At 38.8% G+C, this 23,897-nt stretch overlaps 1 protein-coding gene across 8 annotated transcripts in view; it reads left to right on the top strand.

The window, feature by feature from the left end:
* The window catches only part of PARD3 (par-3 family cell polarity regulator), a 470,848-nt gene that overhangs the window by 299,195 nt on the left and 147,756 nt on the right, over nucleotides 1-23,897 (top strand). For 5 of the 8 annotated variants that reach the window (XM_075144059.1, XM_075144057.1, XM_075144055.1 and 2 more), the window contains 5 exons: nucleotides 2,076-2,226; nucleotides 9,933-10,122; nucleotides 15,954-16,105; nucleotides 17,197-17,241; nucleotides 23,642-23,869. In XM_075144059.1, the coding sequence (XP_075000160.1) occupies nucleotides 2,076-2,226; nucleotides 9,933-10,122; nucleotides 15,954-16,105; nucleotides 17,197-17,241; nucleotides 23,642-23,869 (766 nt within the window). The remainder of the gene's footprint in view (nucleotides 1-2,075; nucleotides 2,227-9,932; nucleotides 10,123-15,953; nucleotides 16,106-17,196; nucleotides 17,242-23,641; nucleotides 23,870-23,897) is intronic. The other 3 variants (XM_075144058.1, XM_075144056.1, XM_075144053.1) reach the window with 1 other exon arrangement.

Raw genomic sequence — 23,897 nt, 5'->3', positions numbered from 1 at the left:
AAGTCTACAATTTGGAACTTCATTAAATATCTCATTTATATTAAAGAGATGATGGCTTTGAACAGAAATAATAATTTCCACAGACTCTGCGACCTCCTGATCGTGGTCTCCTCGACTTTGTAATGCGGCGTTTCGCAAACCTCCACCCCTCCGTGTACCAGGCGTTACGCCAGCGCCCGAATGTCAGAAGTCGTTAGTCCATCGGGCTGACTTCAAAGCCTCTGCTGTGGAGACTGCAGCTGAGTGCTTTGTAGCCCTTGAAGCAAATTTTTAAAAATCTTTCATAGCATACATTTCTTACTCATCTGGGGATTGCGGGTGGAGTGATTAATAATGGGCAGCTGTTTAAAGAAAAAACAACCAACAAACATGTTGCTTGTTATTTTAATTCCTGAAACTATGAGCTACTCCTCTCGTGCTCGTTTAGAGACCAGTCCTGTGGAGTAAGCACTCCTGGTTCCCAGTGGCTTCAAAGAGTTGCAGCATGCTCAATATCTCGCAGTATCTGGTCCCCCTGTATTTCAATACATATAAAATATATGCTGTGGGATTTGTGTAAGGACGTTGTTCCTGAGATTTAACTATACACATACTTTGATGTGTGAGTTCATACAATTACCCTACAAAACGCATCTATTTTTTAATATTTGTTTATTTTTTTAATAGAGCTGGATTCAGTTCACGCTGTTTAGGTGAATTGGTTCAATGGTCTTCGCGAAGCTCCACTGGTAGCATTACCGAGCACCAGCAGGGTGGTAGAGCTCGGGTGAACCAAGAGCTTTAGGGGCAGGAAGGCAGGATGGTGCGAGGGCTGGGTGACGGCGTGGGGAGTCTCTTGTCTCCGCAGTGAGTGACTGGGCGCTGACAAATTGGGCATCCGAACTGACCGGTGAGCGCACGGGCGCTCATTCTCCTCGCTCCCAGGGGCTGCCCATGGCAAAACCCAGCTAGATGATATCAACTTGTTTCCTTTCTTTGCCTTGCACGGGTGCTTCTTTCCACTGAGCTCTGATTCGCTGGGGCTCACTGAGGAAAACTTGACTTTTTCCTCTCTTTTTGAAAAATCTGAGAGGCATATGCAGGAAAACAAGGGATCACCAGCTTCTGCAAACGAAGGCTGAGCTGGGAAGTCGCTCAGGGGAGCCTTCTGACGGAGAGCAGTTGGGGTGGGGAGGCAGCCGTGCATGCAGTCTTCTCCCCTGTGCATGTAGCCCTGCAGCCCGTATCCATCACTTCTTCCACCACCTACTTCATCTGTCTTGTAATGCCCCGGGGAGGTCTGCCTGGAGTCGTGGTGGGCAGGGACCCGGCAGCTCTGGGCGTTGAGGGCTGGGGTGGTGGGACACCACAGGTCTTGCCAGTTCTGGTTTTTTGTGGCTCTGCTTGGATGCTGCAGCAGTGCCAGGGATCAGGGAAGCTTCCAGGCTGAACAAAGCACGCGAGGTCTCTATACCCTGCAGCCAGGAAAGGCAGAGCAAAGAACTCATCATAAGTTGGGGGGTGGGGAAGTTACTCTGAAGTCTGATTTCTTTTTTTTTCTTTCCCTCATAACTACAAAACATTTGAGTGTTTGCGTATTTGTTACTAATATGTGTGGTGGGGTTTCCTGGGGGTTTCCATGGTGATTACATTTGAAAGCAAATTGCACCACTTCAGAAAGCGCCAGCAGCCCAATTCCAAATGGAGTTCCTGCTCCGCGCTCCTGACAGGGGCCTTGTTCTGACAGGCTGTCAGTGTGGGAAAGATGGCCCAGCTGTCTGCCCGATAGTATTGAAAAAAGCCAAAACTGTCTGTTTAAGAAATTATCCAACAAAGAGACATCAAAATGCAATGGGTTTTTTCACCAATTTTCTGCTGAAGGATTTGAAATTTGACAGGGCACCATGGGAGGTGCAGTGTGAAGTGTCTTAGAAAGTTGGTCATTAAGCAGAGCTGTCATTGCAAATTATATTTGTCCAGGGTGAGAAGTTCTAGCTCATTTGGTGCCCAGACAGGTCTAAGCCTTAGGCAAGTTGTTACAGTTCCCCCATGCTGCTAAATGGACCCTGGGCGCTAATTTTCCTCTCTCTGTGCAGTTGGAGTCACCTGGGAGCCCCTCTGGGCCAGAGCTGCCCATAGAGACTCTGCTGGACGACCGGGAACGGAGGATTTCCCACTCCCTCTACGGCGGGATTGAGGGTCTCAGCGAGTCACCCACGAGGAACGCGGCGCTGAGTAGGATAATGGGTGAGTCAAATCGGCTCTGCTAATCGGGGCGTGTTGTTATTCCTCTCTGTGATTCATCGAAGGGCGATTAATATATTATGTGGGAATCAGGGAACGTGGAGGTTGCACCGACCAACTAAAAACGTGCCTTAAAATTGTTCCACGCAAGCCTTCTGGATAGTTAATGTGAAAAAGAAAGTCAAATGGAATTAGAAAGTGAATTTCGTATCCTGTGGCAGGTAATAGAACAAATAACAGGAGCATTTAACACAGTTTTTCAGTGCCTGATCTGGGACAATAAATTATTGGTTGGTCTAATCTCCATGTTGAGTCTTCATTCACATGAAAGTCAGCGTCTCATGGGAATTTGTAATTAATTTCAGCATTTCTTCTCCTCTGTTTCAGTCATACTAAAGTACAAAAATAAATAAGGCAAACTTGCATCCATTTATGCTTATTAGGTCATTTCATTAATATGTTTGGATTTTTGCTTTGCAGGACACCAATTTTAAAACCTTTTAACTAATTTTAAGCATCCCTTGTGTAGATTTTGTGCCATACCATCTGCATGGCCCCAGTGGATAATGAGGTTATTAGCGGTTGTTCTGCCGCAGTTCAGCTTCTGATGTATAGAGCTAGGCAATAAAGACTTGCCTTGCCACAGGAGTGGTCGGATTTACTGACTAGGATGGGATTAGTTTGAAAGGATTTTCAAATTTAAACACAAAAAGCAGCTTGACGAAAATCGCACCTGACAGAAGACACAACGATTGCTTGCTTGAGTTGCAAGTTTTAAACATAAGACATAGACATTAAATCTGGGACTTTTTTTAGTGTGCTTGACACACAGAGAATATATTAGAAGATGCTGCTATAAACTTGATATGAAGCAAGGCTGAACTTAGTTTTTAATTGCTTCAGATTGATTTTCAGCCTTAGAAAATGAAACTCCACCACTTAGGCTTTTTCCAGTCAACAGTTTGTATGTATATTTCACTCTCTTTTGGAGTTGTTGGTTTTTTATTTTTAAATTTTTGTATTTTGGGGTTTGCTTTTTCTTTGTGGTAGCAGAATAACACTCTTGTTAAACTCTCTGAAAATTCAGAAATTTGCTATTTAAGATATTTCTTCAGTTAAGTCCTTTGTCTTTTTTTTGTGCATTTGGGCAACAGTAACTAGAAATAAATCATATTCTGTTCTATTGCATTACATTTTGTGCAGCTCAGAAGAAAAATTGTATACCTGAGAATCAAGGAAGCATGAAAACTTTTCACCCAAAGTCATATGCTCTTAAAGAAAACAATTTTAAAAAACCATTTATTTGTTGACAAATTTAAGGAGTGATAAAATAATTTTAAGTCTTTAGCACTACTCTCCCATAGAAGGGACTAGTTCTTGTGGTGTCAAGGCTTCAGATAGAACATTTGCAAAGCACTACCTTCTGCTTTTTCCATCAGTGTTGCAGAGGATTTACACATAAAGCTCATATAAGCGTTAACGAGTTATCGCTTAAACACCTTGTCCAGTGATGGGAGAAGAAACCCTGAGAGAGTCTGTGTGCATGTGTGTCAGCAATGCACTTTACTTCCACATCAAAGGAACACAGGACTTGCTGTGCCAAATCGAACTAGTGGTTCATCAGTCTGGTATCATCCCTTTAGCCGTAGCTAGTAACTGACGTTTCAACAAAAAAAAAATCTTTCCAAACTCTTAAAATCTAATGCTTTTGGATACCTCTGCAATGTAGATATAGGGAAAAAAATCCATCCTGCATTTTGTAAGTGTTTTATAACCTGAAATTGATGTTTTGAGTTCCTCTGAATCATCGTTTTTCTGTATTGTTTTCAGAAACCAGGAACTATGTAGAAAATTGGTTGGTTGTGACTTAAATCCATTGATGCTTTAGTTGTAAGCACGTGGAAAATCAAATTGTGCCTGAACCTCGTAGTATATGTGATCTTGTCCAGCATAACTGAAAACTGGTCTTGCCAGGACTGGGTCATTCCCATTTGCAATCACGGCAGCTTCACAGAGCTGTCATGTTTAAACCCCGTGTTTAGGTAGCAGTCAGTTTTCTAATATGCTAATTTTTCTGAATTAATCAGTACCACTAAGTTAAAACTGCAGTGTTTATAATCTTTTGTGATATTATTGCATGCATGTTTTCTTGCATGCCGTACAACAGAGAGGTATTATTACCTGTTGGGAGAGAGAGGTACAGTTGCTTGTTTCAGAGTAACTAACATTTGTAAGACTCAATCATTTCTTACGCGGTGGAATTCCTGTCCTATTAGCATTGATAATGAGAAAAAACTCAGAACTTTTTTTATTTTCTTGAGGATGTATATGTGGTGTTACATGATGCTTCCAGAGTTTTCCTCCTTTCTTGAAAGTTGTCCTAAAAGTGAGGATTAATCCTAAGAACAATCTGGCTGAGGAAGTCTGGAGGTCTGTACCTTCCCATGCCGGTCCTGACCATGAAAACAAGCCAAAAGGAGTGCTTTATGCAGTGCTGATTCCCTTGAGTGCTCTCCCCATATCGAGGACCCCTCTGACTCACGGGCTCTCTGAATCACCTGACGTCTTTTTATTTACCCCTCAATGGATTTAGCTATGTAAACTCGTAGTACTCTCGGTACCTTGCGGTGAGGACGTCACAGTTTGATTTCATGTGTGAAGGAGTAGGTCTTTCTGCTTCTTTTGGTATTGGATAAAATTGATGGATTTTGAGTTTTCTTCCTTCCTCAGTTGGACTATTCAGAAGTGATATTCAGGGTCTGGAAAATGCTGGCTCTTTTCAGTCGTTGCCTAAAGTTGGAACAAAACTTCTAAGAGAGTTTTGTTTCTTTTAAATACATCTAATGTAATTTTCAGGAAAGGTATTTAAGACAATTTCCTTACTCTTTCAATCCATAACTGACAGCAAGAACTGGTTGTCAGAGCCTTGCTGTGAGAGTGGGAATAAAATACCAATTTTAGAACATGATTTAAATTATGTAAAATAATGTTTGCTTACTGCAAAAAGGCTACATAAATCTTTTAATGTTTCTGACGATTCTTAGGTTGATCTACTGTTCTAGATGATTATTGCTATTATAGATTTTCTTATGCTTTTTCACTCGATAGTATTTCACTGAAAATTTCTGATGGAGAGGAGATACCACTTTCTGTATTCAGGGCATGACATTTTTGTTTTGACGAGGTGTTTTTTATTTATACAAATGGGTCTTCTCTTCTAAGAATTAGATGGCTATAATAAGCCCTTATGTTTATTTATTTATTTTTAATATTTTCAGGTCGCATGTCGTTAGTACATTCAAAATAACAACTGTGTTATGCTGGTTTGCTTGGCTCTATGATTAAAAATTCAAGCCTTCTTCTGATACACCGTTCTTGTATATCATCCATTATGCTCCTGAGTTTTGCAATATGCAAATACATAGCTGCTGTCTATATAAATCATTCTTATTCAACAAACAGCTCAGTACAAAGTCCTCTTTCATCTCTTTCTTCTAGTTGCTGGTTTTTTTTTATGAACATGGTGGGTTTTGTTGCTAACGGTGACTATACAGAAGTTATTTATCAGGGGGTACACAGAATAACAATAGCTTGCACTGAATCTGCTTTTCATCCTGAAGGATCCCCCAGAACTTTGTAAAATTTGATAGTTCCTACACAACAGGAAATACTTCATTCTCTACATAAATAGTTGCTATCTTAAGGACAGAATCAGGAGGAAGCACTAACTGAAAAAAATTTAGCTAGAGATATAGTGTGTGTCAATGAAATGAAAATAACCCTTTACAAGCAGAATGTAGTTCCCTGGCCAGGAATCTCATAAGAATGTGGTGGTCCGCTACAATAGCCTTGACAGATCTGAGCACTCTCTTGAGAGCCAAAGCCTGGATATAGCGGAGACATTTTTGTCCTTAGACATTCCCCACACATGTATTCCCAATCCCACCTCTCTTTCGCTTGGAAAATTAGATGATGTGAGTATCTATGGGAAATTTTGCCAAAACTCAGTGTATTGCTGGTAACAAATATGCTGTTAGTGAAAAATAAATAAGTGAAGATCTGGAGAAATTCTAGTTGTTCATTGCACAATTCTCTGTATCTCTCCCGTAGGAACTCTCATCACTATTATTATCATCATTAACACTATTTTCTTTTATTATGATTTCTCTTATTTATTACTCTATTTATTACATTGGTTAATATGTCATTCTTCATCACAGAGTAGCTGTTGCTGATTTCTTGGTCAGGCAGGTTAGGAATCACTTGCCACGTCAGAGCAAGAAAGGCCCTCTACTTGTGGAAGAGGCTTGAGGTGTACTATTGGTCTGAATCCCACGATATCAAAATGCTTATGAGAGTCACTCATAAAGTAATACTTGGTTTTGAACATATCGTAAGGGTATTCAACAGATTTCTTAGACCTTCCGTTAAAGAAAAAGGAATAGCAAAAGCACAAGAACCAAGCCAGATAAAGTACCATGAGAATGCAGTGTAGTATGGGAGCCAAGTTATTACAGCAAACAGATTAACCAAACTTCAGGGATTTTCAAGATTTAAAAGGACCTGGAGTAAAGTTCTTCATGAGTAAGCCTGTTGTTCATTTTATGTACTGTGGATGCTCAGGGTTTTTTTGGAGGGCTTTATGTTGGTGGTTTAATTCAGGTCCAAACTATTTTCTGGTCTATTATAGGCCTATACCATTACAGGTTTGAAGTGTTGCTGTTTGGGATAATTTTCCTTCTAAGCTGAAAGTCTTCATAGACCTGGAGACCAGCCATTTGGTAGTGGAGCTCTGAGACTTCTTTTTCTGAACAGAAAGATGGGAACCCTTCTTATCCCATAGTGTGGTATTGTCCTAAGGCTCCGCTTGTTTAGATTGGTAACTTGTTCAACAAATTTGAGGCTCATTGTCCTGAGATGAGACATACTTGAAAGGGAGAATGTTTTCCCTTCCTTATTACACCGTCCAAAATACTACATATTATTACAGATTACCCTGCTGAAGTTGAATTAATATATGCAAAAATGGACTTGAAGTGTATTCAGAGTCTAAATTTTATAGCACTTTTCTAGCCCACGGGAAAATTATTGTCTTGGAGAGGTTTGTAGACAGCTCGAGCAACGTCTTAGATTCGTAGATCAGTCAAATATACTGATGATTACTAGGTTTGAAGTTCCTTTGATGTTGCCTTATAATGTTTCTCACAATGCTTGCAGAGTTGCTTTCTCCAAGGGTATTTTCTGTCCACTTCAGCTGAGCTCTCTACAAAGGACATATTGAGACCTCCAGTGCTGAGGTCTGTCTAACCATCTGCTGGAGGTGAAGCCTTTCACCTGTTTTTAGCTTCATCTGCAGTGAAAAGCATAGGCACGTCAGATGGGTTTTCTTCTTAATTCCAAAGCAACTATTAAAATGTCAGCCTTCACCCTTGTCAGATATAAAGAAGGGTAGTGAAAAGTTAAAAATTACTGTAGCCTCTCAAATGGGAAGTTCAATCTGCCGAATGCCATAAGGTTATACCTTTTCACAATCAATTCTTTGGAGACATTATTAACTACAGAGTTAACAGTCTTGTAGGCACTATGTTTGGAAAGAAGTACATTACGAGGCTAAACATTAACCTGTCCATCATAGAAACTATTGCTGGGCAAAGAATCAGCTGTTATGCAAACTGAACACATTCATTTCAGTTTGACAGTGATGAGATGTTCACCATGCAGCACCTTTTTCTTCCAGCCACGTCTTCAGCCGCCTTCAGTGATCTCTTTTGAAGCCAGTTTTCCCCCCTTTGAAAGCTATACAAAATGTATTCTCTAGTGCAGCGATGATTTTAGCTAGCTCTTTATACATAAGGTTTTGTTTGTTTGCTTGTTTTTTAAAAATTGCATGCAAAGATAGTGATGGTAACTGAAACCTTTCCAGAAAAGAGGGAAAATTCTTTTCCCCTAATCCTATGCAATTTTTCCATATCTGTAGGAAGAATAAAGTGTGAAAATATTTCCATAGAAGCAGTTTATGTTATGGAAATATAAGTTTTGCTATATATTATTACTGCAGTGCATAATAGTTCTAGAATAATTTACAGTTTGTTTTTTATCCAGGAGGAGAAAATATTTTTAAAGATGTTCTATCACATAAAAAATTATGTGCAGGTAATATGAAAGAATCACACTTGAATAATTAGCCACTGCCTCAGATAACTAAATAATTTTCATCCAGATTTGCAAATCTTTATTTTCCTTAGAGCAAGTTTTAGCTTAGTGTTTCTAGATACTGAAATAACCTCTTTTTATTCCAAGTTAAAATTTTAAATGGTGATAATTCTATATTCTACTCCAAGTAATATTATATAACACCCATCCTCCCGACTCTGTATCTCATGCATGTATCCTGAAAAACAGATTTATTCAGGTTTAACCATAGTTATGTTGCAAAGCATTGCAATGAAAATATTCCTTCTTATATTCTTTATAGCCTTAAAGTCTGTTTTGGTGGCATAAAGTTTTCTATAGGTTTAAAAGTTGCTTCTGCTTTTTAAACAGCAGTTTGAAAATTGTTATACAATCTTGTGCATTGAAATGATGACTGGAAAATGTAATTATATATTATATATGTATATTTATCCCTATAAAAGCAGCAGTGGTAGTGGGTTTATAATATTTATATGTACATTAAAACTGGTTTTTACTTGGAAACAGTATTTTACTAGTTTGTAAGAATCCTCTAAATATCATTTTTTAACTGCTACTCTCAGAAATTAACCTGATGAAGTCTGCTACTGAACAGACAGAATAATGTTCTGTTCTGTAATAAAGAGTCTTTACTATGTCTCTTTCATGTATGTGATGGCTCTAGTTAAAGCATTTTGACCACAGTGTTAAAACTTACTTGAATTGGGTGGTAATAGAATTACGTAAATTTTTTTTCCAGATTTTGCATATGTGCCTCCAGATTATTTTTTAAAGGAGAGAATGAAAATTTGGTTTAGCTTTAGCTGTGAGTTCTCATCACCTTTCACAATTCTTACCTTTGTGGAGGCAGTATTAAAGCATTCCAAGTTCCCAATAGCAATTAAACAAGTTTCAAATTTCATTAGGGCAAGATTGATCAGAAGAAGTGATGAGCTCTGTTAGTCCCTGTTCCATTGAACTCATTCTTTGTTTCTACCAAATGATTTGATGCAAGAGAAGATACTATTTTCTGGGACAGGTGCTTTTCAGTGGTTCCTAGTGACAGGACCTGAGACAATAGGCACAGACGGAAACACAGGAGGTTCCCTCTGAACATTAGGAAACACTTTTTCACTGTGAGGGTGACTGAACACTGGCACAGGTTGCCCAGGGAGCTGGTGGAGTAGAAATATTCAAAAGCCATTTCATCAGGGACCTGGGTAACTGGCCGTAGGTGTCCCTGCTTGAGCAGGGGGATTGGACCAGATGAGAAGTCGCTTCCAACCTCAACCCTTCTGTGATTCTGTGATCTTCTTGCAGTAGGCCGCAGATACAACTGGTGTATATTACTTTTCAGACCTCTGCATAGGAAGGTGTGTATAAAGTGAGGCATAGTTAATTTTATTATCTGTGTTGTGTCACTCTTATCAGTAGCATTGCAGTTTGACATGACATTTTATCAGCTGTGATTATATATTATTCAAGGCACTCTCTGCCATTATTTAGTTTTTGGGTTTTTTCTCCCTTTTATTGTTCAGGTAAATATCAGCTGTCTCCAACGGTGAACATGCCCCAAGATGACACTGTCATTATTGAAGATGATAGGCTGTCGGTACTCCCTCCTCATCTCTCTGACCAGTCGTCATCCAGTTCCCATGATGATGTTGGGTTTGGCACTGTTGATGCTGGTGGATGGGCTAAAGCTGCAATTAATGAGTCAACAGACTGGTAAGAGCATGGTTTAGTGGATAGAATCATAGAATCATAGAATCATTTAGGTTGGAAAAGACCTTTAAGATCATCAAGTCCAACCGTTAACATATAGCACTGCCAAGTCCACCACTAAACCATGTCCCTAAGCACCACATCTACACATCTTTTAAATACCTCCAGGAATGGTGACTCAACCACTTGCCTGGGCAGCCTGTTCCAATGCTTGACAACCGTTTCAGTGAAGAAATTTTCCTAATATCCAATCTAAACCTCCCCTGGAGCAACTTGAGGCCATTTCCTCTTGTCCTATCGCTTGTTACTTGGCAAAAGAGACCAACACCCACCTCGCTACAACCTCCTTTCAGGTAGTTGTAGAGCGCGATGAGGTCTCCCTTCAGCCTCCTCTTCTCCAGGCTAAACAACCCCAGTTCCCTCAGCTGTTCCTCATAAGACTTGTGCTCCAGGCCCTTCACCAGCTTCGTTGCCCTTCTCTGGACACGCTCCAGCACCTCCATGTCCTTCTTGTAGTGAGGGGCCCAAAACTGAACACAGGATTCGAGGTGTGGCCTCACCAGTGCCGAGTACAGGGGCACGATCACCTCCCTGCTCCTGCTGGCCACACTATTTCTGATACAGGCCAGGATGCCATTGGCCTCCTTGGCCACCTGGGCACACTGCCGGCTCATGTTCAGCCGCTGTCAACCAGCACCCCCAGGTCCTTTTCCTCTGGGCAGCTTTCCAGCCACTCTTCCCCAAGCCTGTAGCGTTGCCTGGGGTTGTTGTGGCCGAAGTGCAGGACCCGGCACTTTGCCTTGTTGAACCTCATACAGTTGGCCTCGGCCCATCGATCCAGCCTGTCCAGGTCCCTCTGCAGAGCCTTCCTACCCTCCAGCAGATCAACACTCCCACCCAGCTTGGTGTCATCTGCAAACTTACTGAGGGAGCACTCGATCCCCTCGAAAGAAAGGAAGGAAAAAAGAAATGACTGCAGTTCCATCTTTTTCTTTAGTTTAATTTTTGGCTACTGCTAATATTAATCTTTTTTTTTCCATCACATTTAGATTTCACTGTTTTCAAACTGGTAATTGTCCCTGTTTCAGGAAGGAAGTCTGTACAGATAATTTGTTAGTCTTTCTACTTCTGGTTGCAGTTTTGTGCTCTGGGGAAAGCACATTTGTGGAAATGTTACTAATTGTTATTAAGACCAAATCAGTATATAGCTGTGTTAATTTGATGATTTAATATTAATTTAGTTGCCAACTGAGCTAGCTTTTGTAAAAAAAACTTTGCAAAATTTAAACACTTGAGTTTATGAAAGACGAAAGAATAATTCCAATTGGAAATTTTAATTTATAAACCTCACTGTAAATATTTCTAAGTCTATAAAACAAAGATTTTATTTTTATATTCCACTATATATCCAGGGGCCTTTCAATACTTCTGTATACTTTCTTGATTTTCCTAATAATGTACAGTAATTTTAAAATCTGCTTAGAGGTCAAGGCAGCTCTTTGTTTTGCCCTAGTGTTAATGCTTATGCGATAAGAGCTAGTTAAGATTTCTTTATTATGCATCATACCAGTATATGATTTGTAACTGTCATGCAAAGGCAGTGTACTGTGATAGTTCCATATTTAAATATAGGGAAAGTGATAGTTCCACGTTTAATACTGTGGAAAGTAACTTTACTTCATATGTTTAATCTGTATTAAAATAATTTCTGTGAATCTTAGGTTGACTCTCTAATTACTTTTATACATTTTAATACAAGAGTCTTAATGAGAAATGCATTGAGCTCCATTATTGACTTGCTTAGGTTCCTGGCAAAGAAATACTGTTTATTGCTTAGTTAGTACAATTAATACAGATCTAAGATTTAATTTGCAAGTCCTGTAATTATCTATAGTAATAGCAAAATAAAAGCCCACCCCTGTACACTGCCACTTCTTGAAGCTAGATAATTACCACAAATGGTGTGAAGTACATGAATTTTCTTATTTTTCTTGTCTCTTGAGCCTGTTATGAATGTGTCAGCAATATCTTAATAAAACAGAAGTAGCACCTGCTAGCTGATATGCACCTGTCAGCTTCTTCTTTGCTTTATATTAGTTTATTTCATCTTATGTCCGGGAATTGAGTTCTGTATTTTAAGACTGTTTTAATGATTGTATAAAAAGGTAATTTTTTTAATCCTCATTTGCGTTTTTTTTTAATGTTGCAGCTCTTCTCTTGGACAAGTCATACTTGTAATTTGGGCCTTTGAAAAGTCCATCTGTCTTTTGTAAAAGCTTTTAGAGCTGAGAATCTGAGATGTTTAAATAGAATAGTACTCAAGGCTGCACATAATAGCTTATTGCTGAGGGAATTTTTTTAGCCGAATATGAGCAAAAACCTACAGCATAAAGTAAGAGCCCATTTGAAACCTGCAGATGCTTTTACATTTCCTTCTGCAGCGTATCTTGCTATTCATATACTTCTTTGAAAATGAAACTAAAGAAAATAAGAATTAGATATTGTGGAATTGATCACGCTCAAAACCTTTAAACGTGTGTCTTTATAAGAAATTGTAAAGGTCTTCGGATACAATTGCACTTAAAAGAGTAGATCAGTGCAGCGCCTTACTATCTAATGTGTTCTATTTGTAAAAAACTAAATAGCGGTAGAATTAGATTGTTGCATTAATTTCCTGCTGCTAATGGATGAAGGAAGACTTGTAAAACGAAGGTGCATTGTATGATTTGGCTGGAAGGCACAAAGGGTAAAACTAAGAATATGGATGAAGGGTTATCCAAACAAGAATGGCAGCTGTTCTGAATCACAGAAGAAAATGTAAGCTTTTCCAGCCTCACAATATCTCCCTAATCCTTGATGAAAATGTTATGAAAACAAAGGGGCAATAAGACAGGATTAATAACTGGAATTTTAATAACATCGAGGGTCAGAAGACGGTTACATTCTTTTAAGGATCAGCTGTCATTCCAGAAATCTTATTTGTTAAGTATGCTAGAATATAGTAAATTGCATTTGGCATTGCTTAATGACTTGCACTAAATTCACCTTCTGTCTTTTATTAGTGTAGTTGGAAAATATTAAAATGAGGCATTTTTAGGGGTATTAGTTCCTCCTCTGCTCATTGGCTTTTCCAGTTATGGATCTTCATGGGGGCTTTTGAATACTTTTAGGCAATGGGCATGTATTCAAACTCCTGTGATTTGCGCCTTCCTTAATTACTAAAACACCCTCGTGTGTCATTAATAGTAGAAATAAACCAGGACATGAAAATTGATGACTCTACAGAGGGCTCAGGTATTTGTACTGTAAAAAGGTATGCGATGTCATGATGTCATGAGAGCAAGTAATTTTTGGTGCTAAGTAGCGCCTTTAGTATGCAGGATACTATGCAAACACAGAGTAATAATGCCCGTAGTAAGTGTGTGCGGAGGGTAGATGTGATAAGGGCAGATAAGGGAAGCAGAGAGAAAGCCCCTAAAGGTGGTGTCAGAGGAAACACTGGGATCCGATCTCCAGAATTCCCGATTGCTGATGCCGTGTCCAGACCCCACTGCCCACTCCGGGACCTGTGGTGCCCTTTTCAAGTTTTATTTAACTTCGGAGTTTTACTCAGTTCTGAGGACTTCAAGTTGAATATATATGTGCATGCGGTATTTACATGAAAATGATATTCAGCTTTATTAGAAGCTTTATATATGCAGATCAAAGCAAGCTCAGATGAAAAAAGGAGCATACAGCCAAAACAAATAGTTTTAGAAATTCACCCTTTTTGAAGAAAGCGTCACAGGATAGATTTTGTTCGGCAAGATGAAGCCAGTCATCTTTAACTAACGTGAGCTGTTAACAGATGTTGCTCGAGAAAATTCTCACTTAGTAAAACCACATTTTTCTGGCCTTCAGAGGCAGGGCTGACTAGCAGTGAGCCAGAAACTCCTGTGTGGCCTTGGGAAAGTCATTTATGATCTGATTATGAAAGGTGTTGAAACCCTGTAAGTTCAGTTGAGTCACTCGGAGGATGTTTTCAGACTTAGATGGTTCTTACTCAGCTCCGTGTTGTGCTGCTGTAAATGCTAGAAGTGTATATTGGCCTTGTCTGTTTTATCTTTCTATCATGTGCAGATAATTTTTTCCCTATTTTGTGGGAGTGAATGTAAGGACTAAATAGTTATTTTTGAGTTCAGGCTCTGATTCATCAGAGCTTTTAAGCATATGCTTCAAAACGTTGCTAAATTGTGCAGACATCTCTGAAATAGTTGCAGTAATTAAATGTAAAACATTATGAGCCTGAGCCAGAAACATTAAAGTCAAAAGGCACTTGACATTGACTTTATTCATATAAGCTCTGATCCTGCTCTCACTTAAGTATTACTTGCTTGTCATATGCACATATCTTATTATTTGTAAATCTGCCACTCCTAGACTGAATTTCTTCCAGGCTGCCTGGTAATGCAGATAGTGATTTTCATCCTTTATAGTACTTGATGCGTTTGGACACTTCTCCTTACCTCTCTTCACTCTTGTGCCTAATACCCAGGTGTTTCTTGATCAAAGATGCTTCTATAAATTATAGTACATGGCATACGTAAACATGTGCATGTTACAGAATTTAAAAGTGTAAGTTGGTTTCTGCAGAAATTCACTATTTGCCTATTTCTCACTAGCTATGAGATGCATATTATACTTAGCCCTTAAAGTAGAAAATAATTCTTTTGAAACATGTTACTGAACAGTAACATGTACGTATACAATATTTTGAATGACATTTCGTCTATTTAGAGATCTCAGCTTTTTTTATCTTGAAGTACAACAACAATCAAAGGGGGGATTTTGAGGGATCTTTTTCCTATAGGATAGATAACAATGGTGCAAAATACCAATTTTTTCAGTATTTTGTGCTTCTGATTTCTTTTTGTGCCAGCTGAAGTAGAAATTCTTTGGGCTTGCCTTCAGGCTCTTTTTAATACTCTCCCCTTTTCCAGGAGTCAGAAGATCTTTGTGTGAATTTCCTTTCATATTGTTTATTAGCAATAAGCAATCTTGCATTTTTTTAAATTTTTTATTGTTTTTAACATGCATTGTGGCCATGGTGACACATTGCAAGCCTAGGGTTTAGCCCGCACACCAAATTTTGCCTGCATTCTTGCATCACTGCTCGCTGGACACCTGACTCTCTCAGCCGAGGTCATGCAAGAAACCTGCAGAAGAGACTCAGCGCAGTTACCCCCATTTCTGATTTAGTGGTGGAACCATTGTGGTGAATACTTGCTCTGTAGGGAAGTAATGAGTAAAAATACGTTTGTTGTCGTAGCCAGGTTAAAACCAGGAGATGCTGTGAAAAATTTATAAGCAATTTCACATATGGACAGGAATTTTAATGCAAAGTCTTTAAATGAAGAAGTTTAAAGCTCTGTGGGCTTCAGGCAGGACAGATTCTATTTATGCTTTACTAAAAACATTTTGTGATGAAGAAAAATATGATAATTTGCTATCAACAGAATATATTTGTTTCTCATGAAGAAAAAGGAACTGTTTTATTCTCCCTCAAATTATTCCTGTGTTGGGTCTGTACATTCTGATAGTATATGTATAGTGCACCAGATATGTACATCTTTCATTAAAGCTCATAAGTGAAATTCTTGATACTTTTTAACTAGAATTGCTTGATGAGTAAAACAAATCCATCATGTGTGTAACTGACTACTTGCAGTGGTTTATTTAAAAATGTGCACTTTATCGTTGGTAGAAGTCACGTGCTAAATAAATGCTTTTCTCTGCAGAGTGAAAGGTTGCGTGATCTTGATAAATGTTCGCATGATTTTTTTCCCTTCCTACAGCACTCTTAGTCCAGATGTTGATCCAGTGCTTGCCTTCCAGCGAGAGGGTTTTGGACGCCAGAGCATGTCAGAAAAGCGTACAAAGCAATTTTCAGATGCCAGTCAGTTGGAGTTTGTTAAAACACGAAAATCCAAAAGCATGGATCTAGGTAGTGAGTGATATTTTTTCAATTGTTTTATTTGAACCTGATTTTCATGTTGTAAGTATATAGACTTTGTAATTCCAAACACATTGTTTATGTGCAGTACTACTGCATGTAATGTCTACTGGTGGGAAGTAAAGTATTCTTAACGTGAATGGCCCAGTGGCCTGTGTATTGTTTGTACCACTTGCAAATGTCCATACATTTAAATATCATAGCCCTTTGGTTATATGGTTATACATAAACATTAAAAGTATTTATTAAAATGGAGGTGAAAAGTGCATTTACCAATCTATATAGAATAACCGCGTAAAACTGTACCACACTGGTTCTGGGTAGACGGATTATTCTCGGTTCCTGATTACAATGCAATTAGCCTTAAAGATCCTTCCCAGTCTCTCATTTTGTAGATGGATTTTGATTAAGATATTAAAGATGCGAGTATTTTTTTTGAAGAGTTCATTCAGAATTAGAAAATGGGGCTAGTCTGACATCTGTTTGAGACCCAAGTTTTAATATTTATATCAGAAGCCCTATAAAGTATCAGCGGCTAAGACAGGCAATCGACTATAATGATTTTAACTGATAAAACAACTGAGAGTAAGTAATCGCTAACAAGCCCATCTATTTTTCTGCCATTGAATTTAGATTCTGAAGTGCAGACTCTAGTAACCTTAAACAGTGAGTTTTGATTGTTTAAACACACAAAATTCCCTTCTCAGAATAATAAAATATAATACGATTCGCTCCTTTACAATAATTGTGAATATCTTAACTACAATCCCTGATTCACCAACTTCCTCAGGGGACAGTAAGGTTGGTGGTGTTGACTTATCTTGACTAGTTGTGATGTGCTAACGTGTAAATAACATATTGTACCTGCCTGTGATGTGAACATGACTGACATTGCATGAAGGTTACTAGTTTGCTGCCATTTCTACCCAGAATGTTTGCTTACTGTTGCAGTTTATTTGCATGAAGAATGACATTGCTAAGGTTCCCTAACTTGAAAAAACAATATGCGAAACAGAAGGAATGTTGGATGCATGTGGGGCATGGGCACTAACTGGGCTAACCGTTATACATTTACCTTTTAACAGTAGCTGACGAGACTAAGCTCAGTACAATGGATGACCAGAAAACAGGTAAGAATTGACAGTAAGGCTGTTGCTATAGAAACCTTGGTCAAAGCAGCTTACCACAATTACAGAACTGCCAGTCAAATTGCATGAAAACATGAATATTCCAGTACTTGCATGGCTGCTTTCTATTGTTGTGAATAATCAAGTCGTACAGAAAAAGAAAATTCTCTGTGGAGATAAGTATCTAGGGTAGTATATTCAACCAGGTCATACATGTGACTGTAGGCAGACACCTCTTTCTACACTTTGAACTCATAAATATTCACAGTTGTTTGGATTTTTTGTCCTTTCAAAAAAATCTTGGAAAATCTCCTCCTAGCTTCAAACCCTAAGGTACAGAGACATGATGCAGAAGAGTTGAATGTTTGGCTATTACAGTGCTAACACAGTGCTTGGAAATAATTATTTTAATTAGAAAACTGCTACCTTTGCCTTAAGTGGTCATCAGATACATGTTGTGAGTTGAGTTGAAGATTATTAGTGTAAGTTGATTTGCCTTTGGAGCAAAAACCCGAGCATCGTAATAGAACAAAAGAATATGTAAATAGAATCTTTTCCACATACCATCGATTGTAACGTTTCACACAATGATAATGAGAAATAGCTTTCAAAGCATATTTTTTATTGGTAATTAAAATAATGCACCAACTGCAATTATGAACCTTTATGATTTATTAATATAAGTTAGCTTTTGACCTTTGGAATGCTATTTTAATTAGGCTAGATCCAGAGGACACCATAACATTACTTAGCTCTAATTAGGAACAATTCACCTTTTTAACCCGAAAATATTATTTATTTTAGCATGATTTGGGGAGTAGGGCATTCCATACAGAATTTACAATTAATAATTCACAACTGCATCTCTGTTAAACCACACTTTACAACATGAGTAGGAATACTGAAAAGCTGTAGGTAATCAAGTGATAAAATTACAATTTTTATTTAAACAGCTAAAACGTCTAGCTCTTAAACTGTTGCAGAATATGGCCACAGACTTGCAGCTTTACAAATTGAGAATGAGTACATTAAAATTAAAATGTATGAATGTTTTGAAGGATTAAAGCCATCAGAGTCTGAATGTATGAAGTTGTGTTAATGGTTGTGGTAAGAATCGGTGCTTAGGAACTGGCTTCACCCCTGAGCATTATTCACATAAAAAGGAGTTACAGACCGAACTCAAAATTATTGTAAATTATTTTTCATTTTCTTCCTAGGCTGCCTATTTGAATGGGATATGATTAGAATGGTGTAAAAGCTGTGTGTTTTAGTAAAATATGATGCTTAGGTTTCAAAAGTGCGTAGTGGTTTTGGTGGTATCAATAGAGGGTGGTATTAATCGAGTGTAGTTTTTCTCTGTGTGTAACACCTGGATTAAATTCCAAAAAAGAGACAAGTCAGACAACTTGGGTGAAAGAGCGTGACCGTAACCATCTGGACTAAGCAGTTACATACTTTGTGAGCAGCAAGCTCAGTGGCTGGAAAAAAGGAAAACCACCTTTTACTCTACTTTTCTTTTATTTATCTTGCGTGCTTTTAACCAGGTTTTGTATATAAACACTGGATTTCTCCCATTACTGAAGATGGATGTGGTTATTAAACAAACCACTTACTGTAGGTTGGCTTAAAAATTGTCTGGTTTTAAGAAGAAAAATGCTTCAAATGTGTGGTGAACTATGTTTTAATGAACTCTAGAAGCCAGAAAACTTCAGCATATATTTACTTTAGAAAAAATAAAAACAAACTCTGTTACAGTCAAAGTTGGACTTAATAGTAATGGCTGAAAAAGAGAGTGTAGAACTCACCAGACCTAGTTACTATAATAGATTTTTAATTATTTTTCTTTCTATAGTTCACTTGAAGTGCCTAATCCTTGCAGTGTTTACAGTTCATCCTAGAGGTTAGAAGTATATTCAGTAGCAATTGAGCATGGCTCATTTATTGAGACCCAGGCATACTATAGTTCTAGGTGGTTATTTTTCATGTACACATTGTGAAAATGAAAAAGAAAGAAAAAAAAGCAAAGAACATTTATTTAAATTGTTTACTTATTTATTTTTACACAGTACTTTTTAAATAAACTGTTTTATTAAATGGAACCAAAACAAAACTATTTTTGATGCAGTTGTTTGCTCTGTTTCTCCTCTGCTCTCCCCAGCCGACATGTTGCTCTTTTAGTGTATAAATTGAACTAGAAACAGAAGAATTTATCAAATCTAATGGAGCAGGTGTTAGTAAATAAATAGACTCACTGCTAATGTCCTTTAAGAAAGTGTTTAGAAGGTAGACTTTGTGCCTTTGCACAAATCGAGGGAAGTTTTTGGCATCAGTTGCTGGTAGCATTTAACCTAAGAGTTAATAAAAATAATGTTTCAGAAAGAAACAAAGTTGTCATTTTGAATCGTTTGAAAGGAAGTGCTGATGGAAAATTTACTTTATAGCCTTTAAAATTAGTCACTGAAGGAAACACTGAAGGAAACATCATATATCCTTTGACACCATGCTTTTTGCCTTTGCAAATCGCCCAAGCGGATTTGTGGCACTGTATAAATACTTAACGTAAGATGAGAGACGTGGAAGCACAATGAGCTGTTAAAGAGCGTCAGCACAGGGGAAAACCAGAGGGCTTGGAGCAGGGAGCAACACGTATGCTTCATGTGTTCTATGTGTATTAAATGTCTCGTTGGATCTGTATGTGCTGTGAAGTTAGGTGGTGGGGGCTGTCTGTGCCGTGTGAGAGCAGATGCACGCGCTGCCAGCGCAGTCGTGCATGGGCAGGGGGTGGTTGCATGGCTTGGAGGGCAAGGCTTGGCCGTTGTCCCCAAGGGCTGGCCAGCTGGGGACATAGGGAGTGGTGATGCATGTGTGGTGGGCAGGGGCTGTGCCTGGCGGGGTGGTGTGAGCATCCTGCAGAGCCCTTGGGAGGTGGATGGGGCGTGTGGCATGCGGAGTAGAGCCGTACGGCTCAGCGCGTAAGCGGGGCGTGCGGGGAGGCTGCGCAGATGGTGGCAGTCACAGTAGGAGGACTGCTGTGGTACGGAGGGATGAATCTACCTCAAAGGATGTTTGTTAATAAAATTGTTGGAAAGGAAAATTTTGATAAACTTCAAATTTTAAAAACGATAAAAGAATCCCTTTTATCCCTCGGTCATATAAAGATGCTTTAGGTAGATATGTCTTCTTCTCTTCTTTTTTTCTGCTTTAAATTCTGGTGTCAAAATAGAAATAGAACTCCTTCTGAGCAGATAACATTTCTGATGATTACCACCAGCGCTGTAAAGGCTGGAAGAAAATGCTGACATTTTTGTATTTAGAAAACAAGGTTTTGATGTGATTCATAAATTCTAAACAGAATCAATTTTAAAGAAAGTTTGCTGTTTCTCAATGGATTATGGGTAAACAACTCACTTTCTGGCTGGTAAATTCTAGTAATAAATTCTGAACTCACTCAATTTACAGGGAGGCTTAACTATATATTCTGAAAATAGTAGACTTGCTATGAAGTGGCCGTAGAAGATAGCGACGGTATTAAAATATACATAGCTTTATGATCACAGTGCTTAAATTGCTTGTGAAAGGACATTTCCCTCTTTCAAATTCTGCAACTTGCCCACATTTGTGTTCATGGCCACCCAAGTTCAGTAAATATTCCTATCATTTCTGTAATCCATTATTAGTTTTACAGTACTCAAGGAACATTAGGTCATGTGCCATCTAGCTTTTCCTTTGGGAAAGCACAACTTACATAAATACAGTTCTCACAAGGATCTGTATTGGGTGGCAGGAAATGGAATGTTTTTATGTCCTTTATGAACATAAATGGGCACATAAATGCCTTCTTCATAATTACTGTTTACAAAAAGAGCCACTCAGTAATTAGGAAAAGATATACGAGCATTTCATTTCAAGGTTGCAAAGCAGAATCTGGAATAAGGAAGTTTACAGTAAGTTGCCATGTAAGAGGATACCCTTTCCTTTTGTATACGAAATTGAATCTGTCAAACAGCTGGTTTATATATGATTGTCCCATTTCCTCTTTTTTTCCTTCAAAATGTTGCATTCATTTTTCCTGTTTCATGGACTGTTTTTAACAAAATACAATCTCGAAAAGTAAAAAACAAAATAAAATCTTACTTCTTGTGTGCTGCAGGTATTAGTGGAGGAAGAGCAGATTTTGGCATACGCTAGAAAGTGGATAGTTTTATAGGGCACTGTCTAAATTGGAGTTCTTTTACTTGGTAAAGAGTGTGTTGTGTAAAAAAACTTGCCTTAGACTTCAGCCCATGTTCAGAAGTTTGGTGAACCTGGACTGCAGTTTGTTTGCACAGCTGGGAAGCCCTCAAACCCCCCTTGTCCCAGCTGGCTGCTCTAGTTCACCCCAGCAGCTGTGCTGAGCCCCCAGCCATCCTCATGACCCTCGGCCCTCCAACAAGTGAGAGAGGGTGGCTGCTTCTAGGAGATGTGAGTTCATCAAGGTAAAATTTCTCATTTGTTGGGGTGTGTTTATTTCTGGCCGAGGGTCCAAGCAGAAGGACTCCGGACCTTTGGGGGAACCAAATTGCAGGAGTTATGTAGACCTGTGAAAGAGGATTTTTGTTTTGTTTCTATTTACAAGTTCATCTTATCAGTAGGGCAGCTGAAGGGGAATACTTTGACAGCTGCTGTTTGAATTTATTTGATCTGAGAGATTTCAGTTTCACTTAATTGCTCAGACTTTTAATAGCTGAATAGAAAATGAAAGCGTTTGCTGCCTTGCTCCATCTCATACCGAGGTAGCAAATGACGTGAAGAAGACTTGCCATGCTGTTAATCTGCATCCCTTCTGTAGGTCTGGCAACCCCCTTCCTCCCCACCCAATGCTGAATAGTGAAAGAAGCTGTTTTTAGTAGTAATTTTCCACAATGTAAGGTAACTTCACATACCTTTGTTAAAGAACAGTGACAGATCCTCTCTTCTCCCTCCTACTATCTACCAGAATAGGGATCAACTCCAGAGCTTTGTATTATTCTGAGATAAATACTTAAAAAAGATAATTTTCCTTTATTGCATTATTCACACCAGACCTTGCTTACAAATGTATTGTTCATTGGTTTGGTATTCCTGAGGGTTCAGTTCTTGGCTCTGTCTCTCAGTGCTGGCTGGCTTTGAAATTTATCCTTCTGTGCCTCTGTCAGATGAGGGTAGTGATATCAACGGAGTAACAACCCACCACCTGGGACTGCCATGGTGCCACTCTTCTCTGTTCTGCTCCCTTTGGGAAGAGAAAAAGTGTGGTTTCCATATTCTCGGTGAGGGCTCTCATCTCATAACTTCAGGAAATGTGGCTATGATGATGATAATGATGTCCCACCTCATCGTGCTCTCCAGCCCCAAATCCTATGGAAAATCTGGCCAAGGCTAGATTGCACTTTTGAATAAAATCACTTCAAATAAATACAGTGATTTTTTTTCCCCTGAAAGATTTCTCCCAGTTTTAACTGTAATATGAGATCTAATTGTGCAATTGTCAGCTGATTTGCACTGTGAATGTGTGTATCTGAAAACAGAGGGTAGACATTTAGTCCACAAACTTGAGAAGAAAAGTCCAGATAGGGAAAAGGTTTTGCAAAATACTGTCTGGGGCTTTCTTGGCACACCTGGACATGCCGCAGCATTAAGAGCTGCCCTCAGCCCCAGCTGTAGTGCTGCCCACACGTTGAGCTGGTGACTGCCAGGAATGCGTTTCTTTTCCAGCTGGATAACTCGTATTGCCTGACTAATTGGGTCCTTTCCACAGATTATTTTTAAACAACTTCACAAAATCCCAGCAAGTCAACTGATATTTCTCGGAAGCATTTCATTATGAAATCATTAGCAATTTGATGCAAGTCTCTAGAACTCAATTAAAAGCAAACAGCATGTTCCTTGAGGCCAGAAGTCAGGCTACTTTGCAAGACTGTTACTCTAAACACAATAGGATTCATGCCCATAATCTGCTCTCTGTTCATCAGTTGCTAGTACAGATGAAATATTCTGCTCAAAACAAAATAATTAATAGTTTTGTTTGATGCCGATAGATACATATCTCTGCTGGCTTTATGAGCTATGTTTTTAAAGCCCCGTGATTATGTTATCATTCAAATTGTTAAAATGGTAGTAATGGATGTTGGTCTCTCTTCGCTGATTTGAAAAGCCAGACATTGCTAATGTTGTCGGTTTCGTTGACTATGACTTGACATACTCATTCACTTCTGAGACCAACAAATCTGCAGAGAATTCCCTACAGATTATTGAGAGATGATGAGAATAATGTTAAGTGTGTCCCCAAAGACTTTCAGGATGGATATGCATAATCAAGCATGCAGTTCTCAATACTAATTCTAATTACTTTTTTTCCTCCCCCCCCCGCCCCCAAATCACTAAGGTTCCCCAACCAGAGATGTGGGGCCTTCATTAGGTCTGAAGAAATCCAGCTCGTTAGAAAGTCTGCAGACAGCCGTGGCTGAGGTGACTCTGAATGGTGATATTCCCTTCCACCGCCCGCGCCCGCGAATTATCCGAGGACGAGGCTGCAATGAAAGCTTCAGAGCTGCCATAGACAAATCGTATGATAAACCTGTAGCAGATGATGATGATGAAGGCATGGAAACTTGTAAGTAAACTACTGCTGTACACAAAGA

This window comes from Calonectris borealis, chromosome 2, assembly GCF_964195595.1.
Source record: "Calonectris borealis chromosome 2, bCalBor7.hap1.2, whole genome shotgun sequence".
Lineage (NCBI taxonomy): Eukaryota > Metazoa > Chordata > Aves > Procellariiformes > Procellariidae > Calonectris > Calonectris borealis.
This window is presented reverse-complemented; position numbering and strand designations above follow the sequence as displayed.